This window comes from Protopterus annectens, chromosome 6.part1, assembly GCF_019279795.1.
Source record: "Protopterus annectens isolate FY-2018-M chromosome 6.part1, PAN1.0, whole genome shotgun sequence".
In the NCBI taxonomy this organism is placed as follows: Eukaryota; Metazoa; Chordata; order Ceratodontiformes; family Protopteridae; genus Protopterus; species Protopterus annectens.
In genome coordinates this window covers 37049783-37066856 of record NC_056738.1, presented here as the reverse complement: position 1 = coordinate 37066856, position 17074 = coordinate 37049783, and the positions used below count along the sequence as shown (strand labels likewise).

At 41.4% G+C, this 17074-nt stretch overlaps 1 protein-coding gene across 2 annotated transcripts in view; it reads right to left on the bottom strand.

Moving 5' to 3' along the window:
- IFT172 (intraflagellar transport 172) overlaps positions 1-17074 on the bottom strand; it is a 3348311-nt gene that overhangs the window by 1230326 nt on the left and 2100911 nt on the right. The window contains exon 31 of one of the 2 annotated variants that reach the window (XM_044075467.1): positions 5053-5146. The exons of the other annotated variant lie outside the window; for it this stretch is intronic. Coding sequence (XP_043931402.1) covers positions 5053-5146 — 94 coding nt within the window. The remainder of the gene's footprint in view (positions 1-5052; positions 5147-17074) is intronic. 2 annotated transcript variants of the gene reach the window in all.

The window sequence follows — 17074 nt, the reverse complement described above, 5'->3', positions numbered from 1 at the left end:
ACCTAGGCCTTTTCTGATTACAGGGACTGGCTGAATAGCTATTTGGAGTAACAGAGAAATTTGTATGTGAGCCTCTTTCCTTTGTGGAGGAGGAGCGTCTGGCATGCCTTTGAAAGAGGGCAGTAACCCAGCCAGAATAAAACCACCGCAACACGTGGTGAATGACTATCCAACACCCATCTGTCTTGAGTAATTAAATCCCAGATTTTTCTTTGAAAAGAACCGGAGGAGTCTTCTCCCAAAGGAGCTGCCAGGCGAATCTGCCTGGCGGCCAAGGTCATTGGGTCTGTTTGCGAAAGGTTGTCCCCTGCCCTCACCAGAAGTCTGAGCAACAGGTGAACTCCTGATGTTCTAGACTAAAAAGAACCCAGCAGAGCTCTGCCCCGTCTAGACCTACCCTAGGACTGAGATCACATGGGATATGTCCATCCCTTAGTAGGCCAATTTCTGCAAACCCACGGTGGCTGCACCTACAAAAAAATCTTCTTTCAGTTTAGACTTGGCACAATACTCCCCATTTCTTTAAAACTAGCTACAGGCGAGACAAACAACATCGAACTGTAAGACATCCAAAATCCCTTGTCTTACCATGCTCGAAAGCGGCTAAAATTCTGATCCCTCAACCAGGCATGCCTCGAAGAACAAACTAGTAGCACTGGGGAGGCACTGTGCCCAGCATCAGAGCCACATTGCAAGGTACTTTACCACTTGTTCAGACCTTGCATGAACTAAATCCAGCCTCTTTACACTCAATACACCTTCCACGCTTCAAAGCATCCACCTTAGATTTCAATTGTGAAGGAGATAATTTTTTGTTGATATTTTTAGCATGTATGTGGGCGCGACAGTTCAGCGCCCTCATAGCTCAAAGTGGAAGAAGTATGCTTTCTGCTTTCCCCATCTATCAAAAGCCCTTGCCTCTTTATCAGTGAGAGACAGGGGTTTTTAACAACAGAGGCCTTAACACCTTGGGTCCCTGAGAAACAGTTTCGAGGGTCTTGCCCTAGGACTCTTAAAAGATGCCACTTATGAGCTTCCAGAAGGCACCTATAGTACCTATCAAGGTTTTAACAGGAACAGGAGGCAAAGAGATCAGGGGTTCAGGGAAGCCTCTGCAAAACTATCTTCCACCACATTCAAGCACAGGAGGTATAGCAGCTAAGGGCCTATGCTGGGGTAAAAACAAGGAATTCCCTAAGCCTTTTCCTGGAATCAGAGTAATCTTGGCCTTCCCATTTTAAAGTGCTCCTCATGCAGGAGATGCAGGCGTCTCTGAAAATAAAAATCCTCAGGAGGGCTGTAGGAGTGGAATCATCATCCACATCAGAATCAGAATAAGGAGGACACTCCTGCAAGTCTTCACGCAGAAGACTCAGAAACCTCTGAACACTGTTCCAAAACTCTCAAACTCAGGTTCACCCTGAGCCTGCCTCTTATCAGGAGGGCATAGAACCTCTAATCATAGTAATCAAATCTTCTGCCATTTAAGCGCATATGTTTCTTTAGGCACAGAACCTGAAGTGCTAGGAGGCCCCCCACTGAAGCTAAACTTGGCCTGCCTCAAAGAAGTTTTTGGAAACAGAAGGAGAGAGAGGCTCTAACTGCCAGGGAAGAGGAGGAAGAACAGTTACCTGAAGCCCCCTCAGCCTGGCCACCCCTACCTCCTGAGAAGGCACATCCTGTAACAGTAAAGTCTCTGCCTGAGACTCCAAAAGAAACTCCTGGCAAAACCTCTGGCTCCACAGAGCCTTCTAAAAGAACTCCGGCGTCCGCGCGCGGGACTGCGGTTCATCAACCCTAAACTTAGCTGTTTTTTGTCCTTGCGCTGTTTGGGCCCGAAGCGGGCGTGGAGCATCCGGCGGCATTTTACTAATTACAAGCTTCCCAAACACTAACCTGGCTTACAGCGCAGTCTAACCTTCTCATCACTTAATAATAGTCGTTTGTTAAATCTAGCACAAGAAGCGGCATCCAACAACGTCGTGCTCGGAGGCCCTAAACAAAGGTATACACAAGGTATGGTAATCCCTATGAGGTATCTGTTTCTACAAGAAATACAGTTATTCACTTTTCTGACATCCGGTTAAATACTGAGGCAGAGAAAAAACCAAAATATTCTAGCGAGAATACTTGACCAACCGATTGGGTCTGAAACTCCGACTTCAGAAAATTTCAGAGCAGCCAACCTGCACTTCGCCAAAACTGCTTCTGCATCGGACCATCTCGGCAAAAAGACTGAGGATATGGCGTCGGTCATGCCGCGCATTAGTACCCTGGCGTACTGGCGTCAGTCCCTAATGCGCCCTGACCGGCAGCGTCAATGATAACGGTCTGCGGCGTGGGCATTGGACAGCCGGACTACCCAATAGTTAGGACTGCAGCAATGTGGAATGAAGAACATCATGGATGTTCCAGATATACTGCAACACCAAAATTGTTCCCTCTACCTTCGCGCACTATTGTTACTATCTTTTGGACGGTGCCAAATTATGCATTACAATAAAAATAAATAAATACGGCAATACATACTTACATACATACATAAATAAATTCAGAAGCCATGGCTTGACACTGATCTCCTATAGAACCTCTCTACCCTGGGCACTATGCTGCCCAGGAGAAATCTGGGCATAGCCTCAGGTACTCCTCCAGAGCCTGGAAACACAGAGGGACAGCAGAAGCAATTGCAACCCCTCCAAATACATACAAAATGATGCATGCTTGTTGTTATAACTCAAACTTGAACTGCACTTATCTGGCTTCCAAGACTGGAAGATCAATAGAAGACATGAAGAAACAGACCAGGCTCCTGAGATTTATCTCACAGAAGTTCTAAGCAGCAATCATGGATTTATAACACCACATATTTTTACCATATTTTAGATTACTCATTGATTTATTGTTGCAGTTTCTTAGGTTCCTCACACTCATCCAACCAGCTATTTTCACCATGGCTGACATATAGTGGATCGACCTCCAGATAATGCGGAGGGTAACAACTCCACCCTAGGAAAGGATTAGGAGTTGTTAATTTTCACTGTTATTTAACAAGAACACTCAGCAATGACATGTTAGCTTGTGAAAACTCTACTTTCTGTTATGCTTTACAAGGGAAACTACCGCCTTCCAAATTCACATTCTTCAGTTGTACAACACTACAACAAGTACATGGGGGTTAAGGGGTGTGCTAGGCTTCCTTATAAACAGCAAGAGAAAGTAGCATGGCTACATATTACACACAAAGAGTGTAGCGATGATGGTTGGCCCCTTACTTTACACTTGCTAAAAATTGGCAGATGCAGAAACGCAATCTACATAACAATTTACCTTCCTGACGGAGTTTAAAATGCAAAAAAAATAAAGACCTATTGTGACAGGAATATTATTAAAAGCAGAAAATTTTTGCTACAGCTAAACTAAAAGTCACTTACAAGCATACTGTAATTGAAAGTAATGCTCACGTTTGGAATTGTAGTAGTTAACCTCTGAGCACACCTCTCAACCTATTAGTGCAAGGAATGTGGACAAAGCCTGAACTAATGGGGGATATAGGCCCAAAAACAGGGACACATTTTAAATACTTCTCCTCGAAAGTTTCTAGAATAACAGGATTTCTGTTAGAATGCACTTCTTGTAGAACATGAAGTCTGAAACTCAAATGTACATCATTATTTCGTAACTTCAAGCTTCAGTGATTTGACAGAAAAACACAAACTTTATGAGGAACAGACCAAAAATATGAGGCAAAAATATGGACACTTTAGGAAAATCTGGTTAACTGACAGGTATGCTTTAAGGCCAAAATTATCAAAACAGTTTGCATATATTACACGCACACACACTGTGATGAAGCACAATCACTGTTCAGTAAGCACTGATATATAATTATCAAACCTCTAGAATGTTTGTGGCCAAGCCCAATACTACCTTAAAATAGGGGTTACCTTCAAGGAAATCTACAGCTGTTAGGAGCTACAGCAGCTCTAAACTGGAGGTTATCAGATAACAAACAGGAAGCCTGTTAAAGTACATAACAAAAACTAGCAAAGGGTACTATTGGCAACCTGATGGGAAGCAGGGGATAAATGTGAAAAATGTTTGTTTATAACTATAGATGAATGGCAAAACTAGAGTAAGAAGCTGAATTACCCTTAAAAAATTTCAGTGTGTACTTCATGTACAAGTGTTGAAGAGTTTGAAGACCTCGGTAAGTAAAAAAGAAAACATTGTTCATGAAATTTTCTTTCCTGATTGCAAAGTACCTTTCTAAATGTTAAAAACAAGTGTCTTCACTAAGTCTGGAATAACAGATGCAACACAAAGAAAAAGTGTATTTCGTTTCAACACTTATGCTGAGTGAGAAATCAAGAAGAGGTTCCTGTTTATTAAGCTGAAACAAACGTATGTTTTTTCATGCAGTGATGAAATGAAAGCAATGAATTTTTATTTTCTACCTGCCAGGAGCTCACTCTGTTGAGTTGGAATAAAAGCTATTTTTTTAAAGCACAAGGACTACTCTTCTATATATACAACAGAAATAATATGAGGAGAGAGAGCACAACCTGAAAGTTCAGTTATAAAGCAGTAAGAATGAAGTGTCTAGACCAGATGGTGTGTACACTAATATCTGTTGGCAGGTTCTGGATCTCTACTGAAAGCCATTGGCAGCAGAATAAGTGAAACTCAAGACTGAGGAATACTGATAGTACTGCTGCTGTTGCAAACTGCTAGGAAAAAAATGTCATCCTTTAAAACATTTTTGCTTTACGTTAGTTTATCCATTTCTAATGAGATTTGATGTATGATATTTTGCAACACTGACAAAGCCCTTTATAGACTTACCTTTATTTTGGTAAAATAATTGTCTGCAGTTAGTTGGACCTTATATCAGATGTACTACTGGGAGGGAATCATCTCTGCCAGGATGTACCCATGTGGAAAATTAAAGCAATGCTACAACAGCATAGCTCATTAATTATCCAATTTAAGTTTTGCAGAAAAAGAAGCAAAGAAAAGCAGCCCAACATTCAAGCACATCTGATGTTGTCATACCTCATCCTCCAGGAACATTGCATGCTTTAAATGAATGTCTGCCATTTTGTGTTTCATTGCAAGACGAGCTAATTCAAACGCAAAGTCAAATGAACTGAAAGAAAAAAATAAGTACAAACATGTATTAGCTTATTTAAAATGGAGTACAATAAATTTAATTACTGCATATAATAGACAACTTTACTTATTTTACCTTTTACTCAAGATTAAGAATACACCTAGTGTGAATCAAAGCACTGTGAATACATGTACAAATTCATAGGTTCATAAGTAGGTACTAGGCTATCGGCCCTGGGGCCTATATAAGCCTGGCCAAAAAGGGTCCCTGGCTTTCGCCACCCAAGAAAGTTATTTTCCTGTGCCCCTGTCAAGCAGTGTCGCAGAAGTGATCCCCGGGGGTGAATTTTCTATTTCCCATCCAGTCGTCAAGATTTTTCTTAAAGAGGGCTAGTGAGGAGCTTTGCTCGACATAAATGGGTAGTTGTTCCAGAGCATGGGAAGTCTCTGGGACAGGAATCTATCCCTCCAGCATGTTCTGTTTATTGTGGTGACAAGGTTTAGGTCCCTGCAGCATGTGGTTCGGAGAGATTGGGATTTCACTAAGTGTAGCATGAGCAACAGCTCTAGGTTTGACATAGCTTGGTATGTTAGGCAGAGATCGCCTCTGAGTAGGTGAAATGCGACGGAGTAGAGCTGAAGTTTTTTGAGACGGTCTGCGTATGGCATCTGTTTGAGGATGGCAATCCTCTTAGTGAGATATTTCTGTGGCCTTTCCAATTGTTGTAGGTGCCTTGTGAGATACATGCCAAATGGGGCATTGTACTCTATAATGGGTCTGATGAGGGATGAGTAGAGAAGAACAATGACCTCCTTTTTTCTAGAGGAGAACCCGTTTGTGATGAGGTGTGCCATGTAGAAGGATTTCCTGACTACTGTGGCGATGTGGTTATCAAAGTAGAGACTACTGTCCACCTGTGTCCCGAGGTCTCTTATCACACTTTCAGTGTTTAGTGAGCTACCGCCTATGTGGTAGTTCATGGGCACCACGTTTATCCCAAAGGGGATGATAATGCACTTCTTGGCATTGTGCTTGAGGCCATGACTTTGACACCAAGCATCTGTCTCTGTGAGGCCCTTTTGTAGAATATCGTCTTCATTAGGTGATTCTATTATGGCTCCCAGTTTGCAGTCATCTGCGAACTTTGTTAACCAAAGACCTTCTGCGTTGGCCTGCACTTCAGAGAAGTAGATACAGAACAGGAGAGGACCCAGGACCGAACCCTGTGATACTCCACTCATCACTGGTCTGAAGTCGGACTTGGAGTCGGCTACTCTTACTGTGTGGGTTCTGTCAGTGAGCTACTTGGCCACCTATCTTGTGACATAGGGATTTATGCCCAGTTTAGTGAGTTTATCTATAATTCCAGAGTGGGGGATGGTATCGAAAGCCTTGGTGAGGTAAAGATAGGCTGTGTGTACTACCTTGCCCTCATCTATGGCTCTAGTGACTGCTTCAAAAAAGTCAATCAGGTTTAGTAGACATGATCTACCTTTTACAAACACAAACTGAGTGGAGTCCAGGGTTTGGAGGTTAGCTATGTCTTTGTTTATAAGCTCCAAGATTATACGTTCCATGGCCTTGCAGACCAGGCTCGTCAGGCTAATTGGGTGATAGTTTCTGGGGTCCATGGTGGCACCCCCTTTGTAGAGTGGGATAACCGTTGCTGTGCGCCATTCAGTAGGCACATAGCCTGAGGTAAGGCTATGACTGAACATGGTACTTAGGTGGGGTGCCAGTTTGTTTTGTAGTTCGTGCAGTATGCAGCCTGGGATGTTGTCTGGTCCCATGGATGCTGTGTTCTTGGATTTGGAGAGTGCAGTCTTTACTTGTTCATCCATGATTACAGGGGCTTTGCATTCTTCCAGTACTAAGATGGACCCTTTGGAGGGTGAAGGGGGTAAACTTAGCACTGCACCTATCTGCCAGGATGTTGGCAATATCGATTGGTTCTGTACAATTAGTGCTATTGTGCTGTAGCTCAGAGCAGATCTGAGTGTTGCCATTGAGATTATTGACATAGCTTTATGCTTTATGGTTGTCTCTGGAATCAGTGGTGATTTTATTTTCATAACTGGCTCTGGAGGATTTTATGAGGGATCTCAACTTCTTGCTGAGGCTGATCAGGGAGTTCCTCCAATCTTGGGATTTTATTCTTTTTTTGCAACAGCGTCTTCCTTCTGTTGTAGAGTTTGTTTACGGCAGGGGAAAACCAGATTGGCTTCCTTTTTTTTGGAGGATAGCATCTTGGTTCTGTTGGGGATGGCACAATCCATGCACTCATGTATGTGCTTGTACAGTGGATTTGTGTAAGATTCAGCAGTCATACCTCTAGTTTCCATCTGCATGGGGGTCGTGAAGTTTGCCACTTATGTCTTAAGAAGCATGAAGTTGGCTTTGGAGTAGTTTTTGACAGTGGTTTCCTTAATGAAGCACAGTTGTAGGTAACATACTTACCATAACAGTAGATTTTTGTATTTTTATATGTGTGTGTGTGTGTGTGTGTGTGTGTGTGTGTGTGTGTGTGTGTGTGTGTGTGTGTGTGTTTGTATTTATTATGCATTTTAGCTTACATGGCTTCTGAATGCTCATGGCTATTTACATTTTAAATCATTATGGGCATGTTCAGGCGAATAAAGTTAAACCCTACCAGCTGGAGACATGATCTGTCCTTGTTTGACCTTGTTAGTACAGCAGAAGTGGCTTGTTTGGCTATAATTCAGCAAAAAAAAAGAGGTTAAAATCAATCCTGATGTCCATAAACCTTAGGATGTTCACAAAATATCCCAGATAACATCCTATCCCTACTGTTTCTCATAATGGGAAGTATGACTCTAAGATTCACAAAATGTGGAGAGTCAGGTCTACTTCAGCAGATCGACATCCCACTTACCTGACTTTCATAATGCCAAGAAGAAAAGGCCGACAACCTCATTACACTGACGTCCCAGACCACTGACTTTCCACTCAAGGTAAGTAAACTCTTGGCCACCATGTTGAACTTTGCCCCTTACTCCCATAGTACTGCAATCTCGGAGTTGGTATATTTAGCTAGGGAGGGTGGGTTTGCTTTGCTTTGGTTTTAATTTATTTTTCAGGTTGGTCAAGCAGTTACTTACCTGGAGTGGAAATTCGGTGATCTGGGATGTCGATGATATGGAGTTCTCTGCCTTTTTGTCTTGGAATTATGAAAGTCAGGTAAGTGGGATTTTCGTGTTGTAAAGTAGATATGGAGAGCCAGATGAATGCTGGAGTGGAATAAGGAAGACAGGCCCTCAAGAAAATAAACTTACACTGGCTACATGTACATTCATCAGACTATTCAGAAATCTCATGTAAGAAGGCAATATTTTTGTTCAGTGAGATTTTTATTGCATTCACTCATTCAGCCTAAGTTTTTCAAAGTGCTGACAATCTATGCATCCCAGTATGTTTGACCATCTCTAAAGCTTGTTTTTTTTATTGTGAGGGGATTTCACAACTTTTTTGCAGATAATATTACCAAAATGTGGCTGTTTCTTCCTGTTTGCGCATCCCCTGAGCTTAGCAGCAATCATACTGTGGACACTCCTGAGTTTTGCTGCCCAGATTTTGTCTATTTTGACTATAAAGAAAGAATGAATATGGTTTAATCTTCTCGTTTAACCTACTGTAAACCAGACCCTGATTCTACAAAGCTTGCTACAGCATGCTAGGAGGCTCTCATTCCACTGACTGTTCAAGACAAAGAGAGTAAGTGTGTGTGCATGCGTGTGTTTCAATGAGAACTCTGTATTGTCAAATTTATTAAAGAGGCTTCAATTACTCACTGTGAAGAAACTTTCATCATTTAATTAAATACAAAGAACTAAAGCTCTAGCTGTAATTTTCCTCTTATAGGAGAGGATACATAGAATGTGGATTACAGAAAGTTTTAGTCGCGCTTTATGTCACATGGTCTGGTTGATCATCATTATTCTGGATTTGTAGCCAAAGTTATGAGACAGCCTTTTTAAGGATAATGAATGACCTTCCAGTGGCAAGACATCATTGGTTATATTTCAGCAAGACCTCCCTTAATCTGCTGGCATCATATGATAACACTGTCGATAAGATTTTCCCTAAATGCCTGTATACCCACTGTTAACTTTCAAACACAGTACTAGCTTCGTTTGTCTCTAACTTGGTGACACACTCTTATTGAGTGGTCACGCAAATAGTTCTTTTCTCAAACATCATTTCCTGACTCTTCATTATATTCTGAGTCTTTGTAATCTTATAAAGCTCCTCATAAAACTTCCATTGTGTTCTACAAGCATGGGTTCGAATCCCAGCCTTATCGTTGTTTCTCTGGAGGGGTTGCATTATAGCTAAGGTCTTAGCTTCACAGATACAGGGCACAGGGTTTGATTCTGATTCTAGTTATTGGCTAGGCTTGTAATAGTCCACAGACATCAGTCTAGTATTCTAGTATCAACCTATAAACATAATTACGGGACTTCCAAACTGTCATTAATAACTTTTCCTCCTTCTTTAGTCTTCGACGTTAGTAGTCTTTGCTCATTCTCCTGTCTTTCATCTTCTACATGGATGTCTTTAACACAATGCTATCATAAACTCACCATTAATCATTCTTTATACTCATTTCTACCACTACCTTCCTTGATGTCAGCTCCTTAATTATAGCGCATACACATTAATCCTGAGCAACATCACTGCTTTGCTCCACAGGTTACAGGATATCTGTCTCTAACTCTGTCTAGAGTCTAGATCTTTTTATAAACCTTTATTCCCCACCTCTTGTTTCCCTTCTCAGTACCAAGACATAGTCCATCAACTGCCTCTTCAACTTCACCCTCTGTCTACTCCTCCTCACTTTCAAACTACCAGTTTTCTCTTAGTATCTTCACCACAATACCATAACCCAAATGCAGCACCATGCATCTTTCCTGAAGTCACAGACTGCTTTGTGTTACTTATTCTTCTCCCCACTCAGATCCACAGCTGGTTCATCTAAAGCTCAGAGGTAATTTCTGATCTAGTGGCCTTCAAATATAAAAAGGTTTTTCATCTCTCTAGTCCTTACCTCAGTGGGGAAAGCTGTATGCCAAACCAGGTCCCTTTTATACACTCCTCAAAGAAAAAAAAAAAAACAAAGCTACTACACATTGTGGAACCATGGAAGAGTCTAGCCGGTAATATATGTGTGTGTGTATGTGTATGTGTGTGTGTGTGTGTGTGTGTGTGTGTGTGTGTGTATGTGTGTGATACCTTAAACCTACTATAATGGAGGCCCATGGGATATATGCAAAGGACCCCTTAAATGACATCAAGTATTTTAGCTACATGTCTTCTGAATGCCTGTAGCTTTTTTACTTTAAGTCTTCATGGTTACACTTAAGCCAATAAAGCCAAACCCCACTAGCAGTTGACAAGCATGTTTCAGCCAGTTTGCCATCAAAATTTAGAAGGCTCTTTTTCATCTCACTAGTCCTCATCTCAGTGGGGAAAGCTGTATGCTAAGCCAGGTCCCTTTTCTGCACTCCTCATAGAAAATGAATTGTGGAACCATGGAAGAGTCTAGCCGGTAATATATGTGTATATGTGTATGTGTGTGTGTGTGTGTGTGTGTGTGTGTGTGTGTGTGTGTGTGTGTGTGTGTGTGTGTGTGTGTGTGTGTGTGTGTGTGTGTGTGTGATACCTTAAACCTACTATAATGGAGGCACATGGGATATATGCAAAGGACCCCTTAAAGACATCAAGTATTTTAGCTACATGTCTTCTGAATGCCTGTAACTTTTTTACTTTAAGCCTTCATGGATACACTTAAGCCAATAAAGCCAAATCCCACTAGCAGTTGACATACATGTTTCAGCCAGTTTGCCATCAAAATTTAGAAGGCTCTTTTTCAGGGTCTATATCAGAATCTCGAAGAGCCATTTCAGTGAACACCTCTTCATCAACGCATACTGAACAAATGCACTAAACTGCATTCGTTCACAACAGTGATTTATTTCCCTGCGAAAGAAATCGCTTGGCCATCCGTTTTAGTTTGCCATTTTCTCCACTGTAGTGCGATCTCAGAGTCAAGTATATTTAGTTTTGATGTAAGCACTTGGGCTTCAAACTAGTTATCTTACATAAGGAAGGTTTGCAGTCTACACTCTTATGGCATGAGAGGGAGCTTACATCCTTCTAAGTTGGGAATTGCTGGTTGAAGGCTCATTGTGTCTGTTATTCTAAAAGTGTCTTAGTTCTGATTTAAGCACTTGGGCTTCAGGCCAGTTATTTAACATTAAGAAGATTTGTGGTCTACACTTTTGTAGTGGGAGAAAATATCCTCTGCCCTTCTGAGCTAGGAACTGCTGGTGAAGGCTTACTCTGGCTGTTATTCTAATGGTCTTTGTTCTGATTTAAGCACTTGGACTCCAAACCAGTTATTTTACATTAGAAAGTTTGTGGTCTCTACTCCTGTGGCAGGACAGGAGAGCTAACACCCTTCTGAGCTGAGAATTGCTGGTTAACGGCTTATTGTGTCTGTTATTCTGAAAGTGTCTTGGTTCAGGTTTAAGCACTTGGGCTCGAAACCAGTTATTTTACATTAGGAAGGTTTGTGGTCTACACAGTTTACCAGAGCTGCTCATAGTTTGGTTTTCTTAGCCAGAGGTCTGGAGTGCATCTGAACAGAAATTCAAGGCATCCAATGAAATCATCTAAAAATAAGTATTATTTAAGATTGTATTGCACTTTGTGAACTGTATTTTATTTAACTGCTGCTTCAGTTTTACTGTTTTTTTTTTTTGTTTTTTTTGCTGCTTGGACTGCTTCTTCCACACTTTGCATCATTGCAACTTCTGCCTTAAATAGCATAGGCTATATTCAAATTTGCTGAATCTAGACTGATAGGTATAACTTGAGCACAAAAACCAGCCATATGACATTAAGAGAGCCTCCGTGCACCCTTGTGGCCGAAGTGTGTAAACCAGGATCCATCTGAGTAGGGGATTGCTGGAATAAGGTTCTGTGTGTGGCTTTCTTATTGGTAGTTTGTGTTAAAAGTGTTTAAATTTGCTTGTATTTAAATCTCGTGTTTGCACAGGTTTGCGTTCAGTTTACCTGAGCTGCTCAAAGTTTGGCATTCTTATCCAAAGGTTTGGAGTGCATCTGAACAGAAATTCAAAGCATTCACTGAAATCTTCTTAAATAAGTATACTTTAAGCCTGTATTGCACTTTGTGAATTGTATTTCATTGAACTGCTGCTTCATTTTTACTGTGTTTTGCTGCTGTGACTGCTTCATTTTGCACATTGTATCACTGCTACTTCTGCCTTAAATAGCATAGGCTAGATTCAGACCTGCTGAATCTAGTCTGTTTGGTATCACTTGAGCACTAAAACCAGAAATTTTACATATCATGTCATTCAATAACAATTATCATTATGACTCTGCCATAGTTCATGTTGGGCTGAATGACTTGAGATGTGCCTCCCTGGACTATATGAAGAGAGACATGACTGAACTCTCAAATTATGTGTCCCAGACAAGTATGTCCCTAGTCCTAAGGAGCATTCTACCTTCACCCAGAATGCCACAATATAAACAAAAAATGATTAACTTCAACAATTGGCTTAGCTTCTGGTGTCTGTCCAGGGGTATTCAGTATCTGTCACCCTGAAAAGTCATGGTTGGCAGACCATGTTGCTTTGCCAGAGAGTGTTTTACCTGCCACCTCTAGGCTTTCAAATACTGGCAAAGATGCTTGTCTCCCCATAGTCCCTTTTTTAGGCAATACTAAAATAATAAAACTTCAGATGCAAAAAAAAATCTACTACAGACAAATTCAAGGTTATGCTGCTTAATGCTAGGAATATAAACAGGAAACTGCACTCCCTGGAAGCTCTTCTCACATTGGAAGATGCTGACATCTGTGCAGTCACCGAGACTTTGTTCAAGGTCACAGAGAGCACTCCTGGCCATGCAAGGTTACTATGCATTCCACATGTTCAGACCTCAAAATGACCATAAAAGAACCAAAGATGGAGGTGTATCAATCTTCATTAAATCCAAAAACACTTCGAGACAGGTTAAAAAATACAAATCTCTTGAGCTACTCCAGGTCCAAATCACTACAGGTAAAACTCCCTACCCATGTCATTGCTAGCTACAGATCCCCGACCATGAACCATGAGAAGCACAAAGCCTACCTGGACTTGCTTGAGTTACTCACTATACAGCCAAATACCTTGGTCACAGGAGATTTAAGCTATCCTTCTATCAAGTGGGCAATGTACATGAGCACAAGCTTGATTGACTTGAGATTCCTGGCCTTTGTTAATACAAATGCTCAGGAACAGTTACTCTTCACATCCACAAGGGGCTCAAATGTTCTGGGTTTAGTACTCACCAGTATGCGGAGTTACTGCACTACCCCCTTTGTTCTATCCTCACGAGTAAAGTCAGACCATAAATTTGTCTTGTTCAAAGAAATGATCATACCTGATACAGCCATAGGAGAAATAAAAATGAGAAACTTCTCCAAAACAAACTATAGCCTACTAAGCAATGGTTTGAAAAGTTTCAATTCCCCTGCTAACACAGCCAACAATGACTCCTATGCAGAGGAGTACACAAAAACCCTGCATAGCCCCTTAAACAACTGTATTGACTCTGCTGTACCTGGCAGGATCAAAACCAAGTCCTCCTGTAAAAACAAGCCTCCCTGGTGGGCCTCAAGTATAAACAGGGTATATAACAAAAGGAAGAAACTGATATCTAAGATGGAACTTGGTCAGCAGAGAAACAATATCCTCCACAGCTTGAACAAGCAAATCAGATATCTGGTAAAGTCCTCCAGAGCTAGTTATGAAGCTAAATTAGTTTCCCCTAGCTAAAGACAATCATAAGGCATTCTTTAGCTATGTCTGAAATCTAAAAAGAAATACCTAGCTATGAACTGAACTCATAGTGGATGGCACCACTCACACTGACCCTGAGAAAAATTGCAAACCAGTTAGCTGGCAGATTTGGCACAACTTCACCCCCCTGTCCCCACCAGATATACCCCAAAGTATACCTGATACCCGTCCTCTCCCCAGTATCTAATATGAGCACATCATATCCATGCTCTCTATGGCCAAAAACACAGCCTCAAAGAGACCAGATACCATCACAGGCTGCTTACTAAACAACCTAAAACATGATCTAGCAGAATTACTTGGCACTCTCTTTAATCATAGCCCGAGTGCTGACTTTGTTCCACTAGAGTGGAGAACTGCAACTGTAATCCCCTTGCAAGAAGGGGGTCCATCAACTGACTCTGGGAACTACAGACCCATAAGCCTAACCAGCCTTGCCTGCAAGGCCATGGATAGAATCATCATGAACCATACCAACAAGGACATAGAGAACCTTCAAACTCTCGACCCAACCCAGTTTGGCTTTGTTCAGGGTACATCATGTTTACTAAACCTGGTGGACTTCTTAGAGAATGTCAACAAAACTCTGGACGAAGGCAGAGCAGTACATACAGCCTATCCTGACTTAGCAAAGGCTTTTGACACAATCCCCCACTCAGGTGCCATTGAGAAACACTCCCAGCTGGGGATTAACCCATACATCACTAGACAAATGGCTCACTGACAGAACCCAAAGTCAGAGTTGGGGATTCCACCTCGACCAGTAGAACAACTATCAGTGGGGTACCACAAGGTTCTGTGCTGGCCCCTCTACTGTGCGGACTCTATTTCTTGGAAGTCCAGGTGAACGTAGACAGCCTATGGCTTACCAAGTTCAAAGACGATTGTAAACTGGGAGCAATCATTGAGTCCCCTAAGGATACTAGTAAATTACAGGAGGCGCTAACACAGACGAATGATTGATGCCAAAGCCACAGTCTAAAACTAAATGCAAAAAAGTGTGTCATTATCCCCTTTGGTAAAGAGATAGCCTCTGCAAACTACAATATAGGCAGCACCCCTGCAAGCTCAAACTCAGTGGTGAGTGACCTGGGAACACAAGTTGATAGCAGTCTAAATTTCAATTACCATGTGTCCACAGTGGTAAGGAAAGCCTTTTACATTGCACATCTCATAAGAAAGAACATCGCATCTGATACCAAGGATGTTATAACTCCTCTGTACTCCACCTTCATCAGACCACTAATAGAGTACAATGCTCCCTTTTACATGTACCTCATCAGACACCTTCAGCAACTGGAGAAACCACAGTAGTTCCTGACCAAGAGAATTCAGGGACTCGAAAACATGACCTACATGGAAAGACTGAAAGCCCTGTTCTTGTAATCTGTGTCCTGTAGGCTGCTGAGAGCAGATCTGTACCTGACTTACAGAGCAGTCTCTGACCCTGCCCTAATGGAAATGCTTCACATCTGTAAATCAAATGGGACAAGAATCATTCACTCCAGAGATCTCAACCTAGCCTGTGACTTAAACAAAACATGCTAGAGAGAGAGAGAGATATGTCCCCCAGAGACTGCCACTACTCTGGAATAAATTCCCAATTCACATTAAGCAGAGCTCCTCTATGACCCTATTTAAGCACAACCTGGACAAATGGATGGGAGAATGTAAATTCACCCCTGGGTTGGTACCTATGTACCTCATGGACAGGGGAGATGCTGAACACAGATGACCTCTGCAAACAATCAAACCATCTAACAATGGTCAGTTAGGGAACATGGGTATTACATAGCTAGGCTTGTAAAGGTCCTAGGGCCATTAGCCTAGTAACCTCCTACAAACTTATAAAGTAAAAGTAGTCACCGGCATTCAGAAGCCATGTAGCTAAAAATACTTGATGTCCTTAACAGGTCATTTGCATATATCCCACGGACCTCCATTACAGGAGGTTTAAGGTATCACACAGTGAAAACTTTTTCTTGGCTGCATTTTTTTTTTTTTGCAGTTTTTACTGGATGGATTGTCTGAGTGACCTTTTTTACCCTTTGATATGGATGTTAGTTGCGATACTTTGCAGCAGCTGGTTTTAAAGACCCTGTTTTTCTAAAGTACAGCCAAACTATCCACTTATGCTGTTGCTGACAGGGTCAACAAAAAGGCCAAAACATGCATGTCCACAGCTAATGGGGTTTGACTTTATTAGCCTAAAAGGAACCATAAAGACTTAAAAAAAGTTAAAAAAAAAAAAAAAGTCATGGGCATTCAGAAACTATGTATCTAAAACACTTGATATTAAGGGGCAATATGCATATATCATGGACCCATGGCCCTTCATTACAGTAGATTTAAGGTATCGTACAGTGGACACTATCTTGTCTGAGTTTTTTTGTATACAGATGTACAAGCAAGTTCAAATGTGCATGTATGTATATACACACACACAGACACACACGCACACACACACACACACACACACATGCACTCTACAACAGCACATCAAAGAACAAGTCAGCACAAAAGTTAAGGAATACCTCAAGGCAAAAATTGGGAGGGTGGCCTAATGGTTAAGGTATTTGCCTTACAAACACAAGGTGCAGGGTTTGAGTCTCGCAAGGGATAATTGGCTAGGCTTAAAATGGCTTGCAAGGGCAGTTAGCCTAGTACTAATCTATGAACCTATTAGATGGTCAGTAAGTGATAATCTGATTTTTCTTTCAAAATGTTTAAAATGTGTAATATTAATTATTGTATTAACTACCCTGCCATATAAGGAGTTTATTTGATGCTTCATGGTATCAAGTGAAAGCTTATATAACACTAGGAAATGTCTCACTTCTACATTGTGTCTAACTACTACCATTTTGCATATATTTATGCTTGCTTTTCAATATATATGATATCTATGCATGCCTGCATATTTACGTAAATTATCTTAGGGAGTGTCCACAAAGTAGCATGGTGCAACAAGATTTCAAAGACAGCTCAGCACACAAGTCAGGAATGTCTGCTGACCCAAATATGGTGGTCTGTAAATGAGAAAGTATGATTTATATAAAATGAAATTATG